The sequence below is a fragment of the Nicrophorus vespilloides genome, unplaced genomic scaffold, assembly GCF_001412225.1.
Source record: "Nicrophorus vespilloides isolate i.1.1-1 unplaced genomic scaffold, Nicve_v1.0, whole genome shotgun sequence".
NCBI lineage: Eukaryota > Metazoa > Arthropoda > Insecta > Coleoptera > Silphidae > Nicrophorus > Nicrophorus vespilloides.
In genome coordinates, this window is record NW_017099905.1 from 42,285 (window position 1) to 53,581 (window position 11,297).

Below are 11,297 nucleotides of genomic sequence, written 5' to 3' on the forward strand. Positions count from 1 at the left end.
TTAATTCATTTAAATCTATATACTAAGTCTAGTGGTTTATAACGCTTAAGTGTTGTTTTGTTGTTATCAAGAAGGTTAATGGCAAAACATTATGTGATTTCAATATATCTTCGTAAATGGTAATAATCATTGTTATTGAGACTGATTTGGAGATTTTCATATATTTATCTATTCTTGATTAACCACGGTGTAATTATTAGGCAATTTGATTGGAACCTTTGGTTAATTTGTATATTCGATTTGCTGGCTGTATATTTTCTTGTATATCAGTAATTTAATATCAACTAATAATTCCAACCTTTCCCCGATAACTAACAAACTTTAAACTTTCCAATTGTTCCCACTTTTCTTGGATATGGTCTATCCACATAAATCTTCTGTCGAGATGCATGTCTAAATATAGGTCTTTCGTTGATTTGAACGGAACTTTGCCAATAAGTCTTACGTTTCCTTCTTTAGTGAGAATGTGATATTGAATCATCCATACTCTCCATTTTTGTGCCAGTACTATAGCTTATCTAAATTTTCCTGCAGATATTCAGATGATATTGCTGAATTCTCATCTGATGCCAATATTGCTGTATCATCAGCGAATTTTGCAATCGTAGTATTACTAGTTGCTAGTAAATCAGTGGTCTTAAAACACTTCTCTTCAGTACCGCTATTGGATATAAATCGGTGTATTCGCATTCAATTTATACCTGAAACATTATATTCTCTAGATACAATTTCATTGGCAAGTACCTACACTTGATTACAAAGAAATGTGCTGGTACTGTGAGGAGGATGATAGCTCTGAGCACACGCTTTTTAGGGCTTAGAAGAAAACACGAGGCAGATGCAGAATTGGGAGTTCTGCCAGAGCCGGAAAAAATTATGAGCGAAATGTTGAAGTGCAGAGAGCTGGGAGATTGTAGCAGCATATATAACAGAGGTATTAATGAGTAAAGAAGAAGACGAGCAGAGGCTGCAGCGGGCTTACGAGGACAGTGGTAGTGGAATCCAGCGCTAACATGAACCAAGGGAAGTGCCAAACAGGCAAAGACAATCAACATCGCAGAATAGTACAGTGATACAGGTCCTGTGTAAGGTCCACCCGTGTTTCCTATGTAAGGTTTCCTCTCCTCTACAAAAAAAGATAAGATTTCATTATTTTATAATAATTATATGGCAAGTTCTTCCTTATCTTGTATAGTAGACCGGTAAAATGCATTAAAATAAATCGATTAAAAAGTAAGCATATTTTATTTTTCTTTTAATGCTGTACCAATAAATATTTAATGTGAACAAATGATTTGAGTGAATTTCTATTTTCTAATTTAAACTAGATTTATTTTAAAGGTGAAACTATAGGAAATGAATTAATTACAGGTGCATATTTGTATCATACATGGTTTTCCTGTTTTAAGTTGTCGTAATTGTAATAATAACAATTTAAGTGTCTAAAACGGATATACCACTTTTTAGTATAAACACATGTCAGTTAAAGGGGAAATATATAGGAAATACAATGAGTATGCTTAATTGTAACATATATGGTTTTCCTGCATTTTGATGTCGTAATTGTAAACATGAAATGCGAAGCTATATAATAGTAATTTCTTTATAAATCAGTGATTTTATTTATAACTCGTTTAACGAGTTTAGTCCGTTCCAAAATTTCCGGATTTTTACTCAGTCAAACATATTAGAAATACACATAATATAGGACTTCTCTTCTCATCGTCACTGGTTATGAGAAACGTTGATCGTTAAGCGAGTCATTTTTCTTACAATTCATTAGGCTCGTTAAGCGAGGTTCCACTGTATAATAATTTGAACTAAAATTATAATAATTGTAAGTACATATTTCTTCAATATTTCTCTTTAACTATAAATACCACTGCCATTTACGAACATGATAATAGAAAGTGAAACTATAGGAAATGCAATGAGTATACGTGCATCTCTATAGCTTGTATAGTTTTCCTGCTATTTGAAGTCAAAATTTTAAGGGTCAAACATTATGTAATAATAATTACCAAACATTATATAATTAAACTATACGAAATATATCGAGTACATATACTTAAATTATATAGGTATTTTTTTTGCATTTCATATTTGCTGTAGGATCTATTATACAGTTATGATTACATTAACAGATTGACTGAGTTGAAGTAGCCAGTATTTATTAAGTAAAACCAAGACGACGACATTGAAAACATATATAAATCATGGATTACGGTTTCTTCTTCTTATAATGTTTAATATATTGCACGGATGTGACAGATTAAATAAGTTTGGAAAACTATAAATCGGCAGTTATTAAGTATTAAATTGAAATAAAAATAAATTATCATATTATTAATATAAGGTTAATCCTGAAGAATTCAGTATAAAAACCGAAACAAATCGATGAAGCAAAACACATAATTAATGTCCTGTTATTATTATTAATAGATTTTTCCGAAATAATTTTTGTTCGTCAATCAGGGTCATGTTTTTAGTTATTATTACACTACTAATAATTATTGTCGCGTTTTGTCAAGGATACATTTTAAGAAGACTTCAAGAGTACTTCAAATCCGCCACAAAATTATTTATGGTGCAATATTTACCGGATATTTATTATTTTTCATCTCTATAAATAACTACAACTTTTCAATTTACTAAAAAGAACCAAAGAATTTTATTAATTAGTGAAAAGGACCTTAATGTTACACGATTTCAAACATATTATTTATTTTTAATAGGAAAGTGAATAATCTAATTATTCAAACAATTTGGATACACACATCTATTATACATAATTTATTGATTTTACATCGGTTATAAAAAATATGTTGTTTTGTAAATAACTTGTAAATAAAATAAAATGAAATGTATTTTTTTTTATTATAGTATAATTGGAATGCGAATGCGTTTCTTATATAATAGATAACTTGAAAAATGTCAAGTGCATTTTATTCATGTTCGTTTGAACCTTGCCAAATATAGCGAATTGTATTTTATGAAACCGTATAAAGTTATACGATATGCACAGTAGTAAAGTTATTTATTTAATTTGTTCATAAAAAAATAAATTCACAATAAATACACAACTATAATGTCATGAAAGTTGTTTAAAAATACGGATTCTACATAATTAGTTGATACTCATTATTTGTAAACTAAAAAATAAGCTGTCTACCAATAAATTATAAGCCATTAATATCTTTTTATTTATTTTTTACTGGCGTTATTTATTCTAGTATTTGGAAGAAAATAAAAACCCCTAAAGGCTATTGCTAATTTGTTTATGTCATAAATTCATTTCCTTGATTTATTTTTTGTTGTTTAAAATTTATTCGATTCTCAATGATTGTACTTGTTCTCATTATTAATTGTTCATAGCTAAAATAATAAGTAAAAAAGAAAATTTTTCGTTTGGTATTAGATATTTCGGAAATGTTGATTTATACGCGTTTCGAAAGTATTGAACTTTTGAAGGCGGGAAAGCGCATTGCAAAATTGTCATACACCCAGAAAAGGTTAAATAGATTATACAATGGATTTCAATATCGCCAGAATCTACGGATTACCAAATAAAAGTCTGATATTACAATTTTTTTGGTAAGTCATCAGATTATTCGGTTAAGTGGGAGATGCTATCAGGTATAAATGGTTGAGTCCGCAGTTCCATCGGCATCATTATACAAACCATTCAAACGCACAGCCGAAGATGAAAACCTTTGTAAGTTAGAGAAAGAGTCGATTGATTGCATAAGAATAAATTTCGCATAGGCGATGGCTCTCTCACGCATTTCATACAAATTAATTATATTCTTTATTTATTTTTTTAGATTGTTTTTGCGTCCTTCTTGGTCCTTTCCATGGCCGCCCACATACCCATCCTTCGTCAAGTGACAGATATCAACCCGGATGGAAGCTACAATTACGCATACGAAACCGGTAACGGAATCGCCGCTGAAGAACAGGGATTTTTGAATGGAGAAGGACAAGTTGCTCAAGGGCAGTTCCAATACCCATCTCCGGATGGTAAAACTGTGCGTTTAGTGTATTTGGCCGATGAGGATGGTTTCAGGCCTCAAGGCGATCATCTTCCAACACCACCACCAATCCCACCGATGATCCAAAAGGCATTAGATTATTTGGCGCGCACCGGAAAATTGTAAAATGGAAGAACACGCTCTGTTTTTTTTTATCTAGTTTTGTAAAGTCCCTAGTCATAGTAGTGTTTGTTCAAATCCTGTAAATAGACTTTTGAACAATTTTTTTTGTTGATTATGTTTAATGAGCAAAGACACTGTTAACCTCAGGATAATTTTAGTGTTATGTTAAAGCGTACATTGATAATAAATTTTTGATACTTTTATTTCGGCTCTTTAGAAATTTATTCAAACCTGTTGAAAGACTTATGGCTAAATTGGTCATTGAAGCAATCCATTCCATTAGAAATGACGTTGAATTCTCGATTGCGAAAAAAACATTTAAATAATATATCCAATTTAAATTTCAAAACAAAAAATATATTGAGTAAGACTAATCTTCGGTCATTAGTCTAATTTATTGTACAGATCGTATATTTGTATGTTTATAATTAGTAACCTTACTTTGTAATTAATTTTTTATTCAATATCGAATATGTAAACTCATTTATTTTTATATGTAAACATAGTGGATTCTATTGAAATGTTTAACAACTGGTTTTAAGTAAACAAAAAACATGTTATAATTTAAAACAAATTTTGGCAGTTCTCGAAAAAAGTAAATTTATATTAAACATTTGATTGTCTGACCTTCTATTAATTTCTTTTGTGCTTTAATAACATGTCATATTATATTAACAATTATGAATATTATGTAATAGGCAGCAATACTTTGGTTGTTATCCCAAATTTATGATTTAAAATATTAAAACTAACTGTTACAAATATTTATCATATATAAATCTTTCCAGTGGCAATTGCAAGCCCGAGAACCGAAATCCCGTCTATCGAAATCCCGGCATTCGAAATTCCGAAGTTTGAAATCCCGACTGTATTAAAGTCCCGACGCTTGAATTCCCGGCTGGCTCAAAATCCCGACGTTTGAAATCCCGACTATGTCAAAATCCCGACTACCATAATCCCGACAGTGTCTTTTATTATTATTATAAATTTCTACAATAACATTTTGATGGTAGTCGGGATTTTGACGTAGTCGGGACTTTAATACAGTCGGGATTTCTTACGTCAGGATTTCAATAAACAGTCTTTCGGTTGTTGGGCTTGCGATATAGACCTAAATCTTTCCACATGGATTTATTAATAATAAATGATAATAATAAGATAATGTAAACAAAAATAACTAATGCAAAGGACTTTTGATTATATTTATTAATATTTTTATAATTCACAAATATTTTGAAGTATCACTAATTGAAAATTAATAAATAAATAGCAAAGAGACATATGCAACTATATTTGCATTAAACTTAATAATGAATACTAAATTATGTTCATCGTTATACGTAATATATATATTAAATAACGTCAACTTTAATAATGTATATTAATTATTTAATATATTGAAAATATGGAAGAAAGTGTCAGATTTATTTTGTCATATAATAATTCATTGAAATAAAATTACAGTATTTTTTTTTTAGATAATTTTTTTTGGTAACTTAATAAAAAAGGCAAAAACGTTTATATTTTTCATAATATTGCTAATAATTAATTACTTTAATTAATGTTTATTAGAATTTATTTTATGTTGTTTATTTTTATTATTTATATTTGTATATTTTTTTGTATTGTTTATCTGGTCAAGAAATTATTATTACTGTTGTTTTTTTCATATAATCAAAAAATAATTGCTAACGTATTTGTTTACCATTTGACAAACCTCTTAAACTATAAGATAATATTACAAATATTATTACGATAATAATAACTACTTTCAATAGTATTTAATATGGAATTTGTCTGAATTGTTTACTGTATGCAATTTTTATTAATTTTGGGGTAAAATCTATTTTTTTAATTAATGAAATTAAATGAGAATAATACAAATAAAGTCAGGTTTCATTATATTTTTCAATATAATTTATTTATTTGCTTTTTTTTATAATTTTGTTTGCATTAATGTCTAATTTTACAATTATCCAAATCGGCATTTACAATACCTTTCCATGTGGAATTGGTTGTGGGTGAGCTGCGATGTATTCAAGAGCCCTTTGGATCATTGGTGGGATTGGTGGTGGGGTTGGCAAGAAATCGGCTTGTGGTTGGAAACCGTTCTCATCGGCAACGTAGTGCAGAGCGTATTTAGTTCCATCAGGAGCGGTGAATTCGTAAGAACCAGTAGCTTCTACAGCAGCGTTTTCGGATCCAGCGTTCTTCAGGACTCCGTGTTCTTCAACAACAATTCCATTGGAGGTTTCGAAAGAGTGCTTGTAGGTTCCATCGAAACCGACATCAGCTTCCTGTCTGAGAATTTGGACAACATCCTCAACAGCTGCGGCAACAGCCAAGAAGGCAAGAGCAACGAATACCTTATAGAAAATAAATAACATTAATTAATATATAGTTTATAATAACTTTGTTTATGATATTAGGTTATACTCACAGATTTCATATTGATTTGAAGAATTGCTGTGTAATGATTATTTTTCGGCGGTGATCACTATTTATACACAATTATGTGAGCGTGAATGGAAGATGAATTATCTTAAGCCACTTCTTTTTTGTTTAGTTACTTGTCCCCAAGGCCGTTAAGTTTGTACATCTTAGACAAATTCACTTTTTGAAGATGAGCCAAACTAATGAAGGTCAACGATTCATACGTTAAATATCAAGGAAAATTAATTACTGACAATCATTGATAAATTTAATAAAAAATCCATGTCTATAATTTAGTTAACATCTTCAATAACAAATATTCTCATATTTGTATTCATATAGTAATTGAATATTAAAAAATATTGAACAAAATAAAAAAAATTGTATATTTCCTTAATAATTATTGTTGTAATTAATGTACTAATATAATTATTAATATTTTTACTGGTATCAACATGCAACCTGTCAATAAAAAAAAAAGAATAAGTAAAATAACTAACAATTATTGAATTTGCCAATTTGTAGTTTAAATATACAAATCTCAAAGTCAAACAAAACAATGTAGCAAAACTAGAGTGGGTTAATCGTGTGTTGCGGTAGGTAATGTGGAGTAGTTGAGTACGGTCAAGTTCAAACATATTGAGATCAATAGTAAATTCGTTTTAAATTGCTGATTCACTGAACCACTTCTTGTTTCATTCATTGACCTTTCTCAATCTCGTATTTTTTCTCATTAATTCTTTTTAAACTCTATATAGAAACTTACTATCATCTGAAACATCTTATAATAGTTTACATTAAAAATATATTTATTATATTAAAAATAACATTTTCAGTTATAAACATTGTATTAAACCATAGACCATAGGTCTTTCTGCTATATTATTATTTTTTTAACAAACTTATTATAATAAATTGCATATGAAATCTAAAATTTGGTCTATGTCTTCAATGAAATCTATGGATTTTTAAATAATGCAAACAATTGCTTTTTCGGACCTTATTTTTATATTTCTTATAAATTCATTCATAAAAACATGAATATAATGATAACCTTATGACTTTAAGTAATTATAAAATGTTAGTTCAGTGGAACCTCGCTTAACCTCACAAGATTCGTTACTCGAATCAGTCGTTAAGCAAAATAATTTTACCCAAATAAATAAATCTAAAAATAAGAGCATGACATAATATTTTATACTTTATTATTTTTGTTGTTCACAAATTTTAATTCTAATTATTATTTAGCTATGTGTATTGTTCAAGTTTGCTTCTAAGTATTTTTCGTGATAAATATTGTTTAACTTTTGAAAGTTATATAATATCAACACTAGATATAGTTCTTAAATTTTTAATTTCCAAATGGTAAGTTTCAAATTGAGTAAAAGTTGATAAGCATCAAATGGTAAAAATAAGGCTGAAACTAATTATTTTTCAAGTAAAAATTAAACAAAACAATATGTTTTATGTTGAGTGTTTCTTTATTTACTTCTAAAGTATGTTCATATTTACAAGTTGCATACATAAAAAACATTATTTAGAATTTCTTTCTGTGTTCTTGAGGTTGTGGGTGAGCTGCGATGGAGTCGAGAGCCTTTTGGATAGCAGCTGGGATTTTGATTGGCTGGGATTTTGATTGGCTGGGATTATGTAAATAATACATCTAATATTTTTTATTATATTGCTGTTTTTATTTATGGTAATATTTACAAATCATTTATGTACAAAAGGTCATTTATAATACCTTTCCTTGTGGAAGTGGCTGTGGATGAGATGCGATGTAGTCAAGAGCCCTTTGGATGGCAGCTGGGATTGGTGGTGGAGTTGGCAAGAAGTCGGCTTGTGGTTGGAAACCGTTCTCATCGGCAACGTAATGAAGAGCATATTTAATTCCGTCTGGAGCGGTGAATTCGTAAGAACCAGTAGCTTCTACAGCAGCGTTTTCGGATCCGGCGTTCTTCAGGACTCCGTGTTCTTCGACGACGATTCCGTCGGAGGTTTCAAAAGCGTGTTTGTAAGTTCCATCGAAACCAACATCAGCTTCTTGCCTGAGGATTTGGACAACATCTTCAACAGCAGCGGCAATGGCCAAGAAGGCAAGAGCAACGAATACCTAATCAAATCAATAATTATTATTAATAGTTATTCAGTTATTTGCTTGTTTATACGTACAGATTTCATCTTGATGTGGAGATTAACTGTGTAATGATTACTTTTCGGAGATGCTCACTATTTATACACAATTGGTTTTGTGAGTGTGAATGTCTTTTGATAAGCAACTTTTTTCTAGTAGTTATTTATCTTCAAGGCTGTTAAGTTTGTTCATCTCGTAGAAATGTAATTTTTGAAGATTGGTCTTCAAAATGAAAGTCGTTTATTAATTGCATCAGTAATGTTTAAAAATTTTAATTATAAAAATAATCACAATGAATCCAACTATTATATTAATAAATACAATTAATATCAATGAATCCAACATTATATTTTGAGAGATTTAAAAGAAATCAAATATTTAGTGTATAAATAATAGTAGATTATTTTATTTTAAATTATTTACTTTTATTAAATATATAATAAAGTTGATTCTAAAATATTAAAAAATATTTGAAAGCTCTTAGACCTTTTGTATTTGTTTCGGTATATTGAAGATATAGTATGCAATTATCTAATTTTAAAAAAAATCAGTTAATATTTGTTATCATGTCGCTTATATATGGTTGATGCAATACATAAATGTATATTGCAACATTATATACGTTGTAAATAATTTACTTTTTCCAATTCTTTATTTTGTTTGTCTAGTAGTTGCCTTTATTGATGATTATGTAGAAAAAGTGGATGTATTCTTTCAAGATACTAGATTCATTAGGATATGACCATATATATAATGACTTAAGTAATTATTAAGTAACTTATATTAGTGCAATGGTCACCTACTCAAGTTTCTTGACTTTTTATTAACCTCCAATAACTCCCTAACAAGACACAATTCCTAATTTTCTAGACCCAACAATTTTTTAGCAACTGAATCAGACAACAACATCAACTATCAATCAGATGGTTTGATCTATCAAGATTTATCATACCAACAAAATTGAAGGATTAATTCCTTGTTCGTGGACATTTCTTAGAAAATTATAACAATGCCCAACTTGGCATGTTCAAACCACCGCCTCACAAAGAGTTAACAGACTTGATTCACTTGATACAAATTTATTTTTTTAAGTGTTATCATTAATTACAATTTGCTTATCATCCAGTGTTATATTAACATCATTTACTATTTCTGTATTTTCTTAGGATAATAAATTCAAAAATGAAATTTATATGTAAATGAAAAAGAATAAATACTTTAATAATTTTTATTATATTGCTGTTTTTATTTATGGTAATATTTACAAATCATGTATGTACAAAAGGTCATTTATAATACCTTTCCTTGTGGAAGTGGTTGTGGATGAGATGCGATGTAGTCAAGAGCCCTTTGGATCATTGGTGGGACTGGTGGTGGGGTTGGCTAAGAAATCGGCTTGTGGTTGGAAACCGTTCTCATCGGCAACGTAATGAAGAGCGTATTTGGTTCCATCTGGAGCGGTGAATTCGTAAGAACCAGTAGCTTCCACAGCAGCGTTTTCGATCCGGCGTTCTTCAGGACTCCGTGTTCTTCAGACAACGATTCCGTTGGAGGTTTCGAAAGCGTGCTTGTAGGTTCCATCAAAACCTACATCAGCTTCCTGTCTGAGGATTTCGACCATTTCTTCAGCGGCGATGGCGGAGGCAAAAGCCAAAACGGCGCAAGCGACAAATACCTAATAAAGTCAGTAATAATTATAAAATATATATTAAATTCATTTATTTGATTGTTTATACTTACAGATTTCATCTTGAATTGGAGATTAACTGTGTAATGATTATTTTTCGGAGATCGTTGGTATTTATAGATGATCAATCAAGTGAGTGTAGTTGTGAGAGTGTGTTTAAGCCAGTTTTTTCTTCCTTACTTGTCTCCAAGGCTGTTAAGATCATACATTTCATCAAACGCAATTTTGAAGATGCGCCACAACGGTGAAGGTCATCGATCTCTAATCGAAAAAATGAAATACCAAGGAAAGAGTATATGCAATGACTAATTGCATATGCCTTAAGCTATTATTCAATTTTACCTTGCGATAATAATTTTTGCCACACTATATGTTTGTTAACTAAAAATATGTTTATAGTAATATTAATTTAAAAGGCAAAATTACTTATAGTAAATAGTCTACTGCAAAGGGCTATACTTTTTTTTGTCATAATTAGTCAAAATTAGTTTTAAATTAATCAGTGCAAATTTACTATAATTTATTTTTAGAAAAGTGCTTTGATATTTATTTCCATTTTATTTAATCAATATAATTAATAATAATATTTATTGCAAAAAATCATACTACATACTCAAAAAAAAATAACATAATATAACAAGAAAATAAAAAAAAACAAATTGATCTGCTACAAAGGGCTATTGACCACAGGTCTTCTTGTCCCAATATAATATTTTTTTTCGATTAATTGTAGAATTTGTTCAATATTATAAAGATGCAATATGTAAACAATTTATATTTAAAAAAAATATGTTTCTAGTTGATTAATATATGCAACTTTATTCACACGGAAGCTATTTACATTAACTACATTTGTGCTTATATAATTGTCTAAGCGATATTTTGGTAG

General features: G+C 29.3%; 4 protein-coding genes across 4 annotated transcripts in view; 1 reads left to right on the plus strand and 3 right to left on the minus strand.

The window, feature by feature from the left end:
• Positions 1 to 3,703: 3,703 nt before the first annotated feature.
• LOC108566009 (endocuticle structural glycoprotein SgAbd-8-like) lies at positions 3,704 to 4,178 on the plus strand. Its single transcript, XM_017925705.1, has 2 exons — positions 3,704 to 3,715; positions 3,825 to 4,178. Exons 1-2 carry the CDS (start codon positions 3,704 to 3,706, stop codon positions 4,155 to 4,157), a joined length of 345 nt encoding a protein of 114 aa, XP_017781194.1. The 3' UTR covers positions 4,158 to 4,178.
• Positions 4,179 to 6,106: 1,928 nt separating this feature from the next.
• On the minus strand, positions 6,107 to 6,603 carry LOC108566010 (cuticle protein CP14.6-like). The gene is made up of 2 exons (XM_017925706.1): positions 6,595 to 6,603; positions 6,107 to 6,520 (listed from the first exon to the last, which is right to left on the minus strand). Exons 1-2 carry the CDS (start codon positions 6,601 to 6,603, stop codon positions 6,143 to 6,145), a joined length of 387 nt encoding a protein of 128 aa, XP_017781195.1. The 3' UTR covers positions 6,107 to 6,142.
• A 1,712-nt stretch (positions 6,604 to 8,315) lies between these two features.
• Positions 8,316 to 8,768, minus strand: LOC108566011 (cuticle protein CP14.6-like). Its single transcript, XM_017925707.1, has 2 exons — positions 8,760 to 8,768; positions 8,316 to 8,700 (listed from the first exon to the last, which is right to left on the minus strand). The coding sequence occupies exons 1-2, from the start codon at positions 8,766 to 8,768 to the stop codon at positions 8,323 to 8,325; spliced, it is 387 nt and encodes a 128-aa protein (XP_017781196.1). The 3' UTR covers positions 8,316 to 8,322.
• A 1,484-nt stretch (positions 8,769 to 10,252) lies between these two features.
• The window catches only part of LOC108566012 (cuticle protein CP14.6-like), a 2,899-nt gene continuing 1,854 nt past the window's right edge, over positions 10,253 to 11,297 (minus strand). The window contains exon 3 of the mRNA XM_017925709.1: positions 10,253 to 10,396. Coding sequence (XP_017781198.1) covers positions 10,253 to 10,396 — 144 coding nt within the window. The remainder of the gene's footprint in view (positions 10,397 to 11,297) is intronic.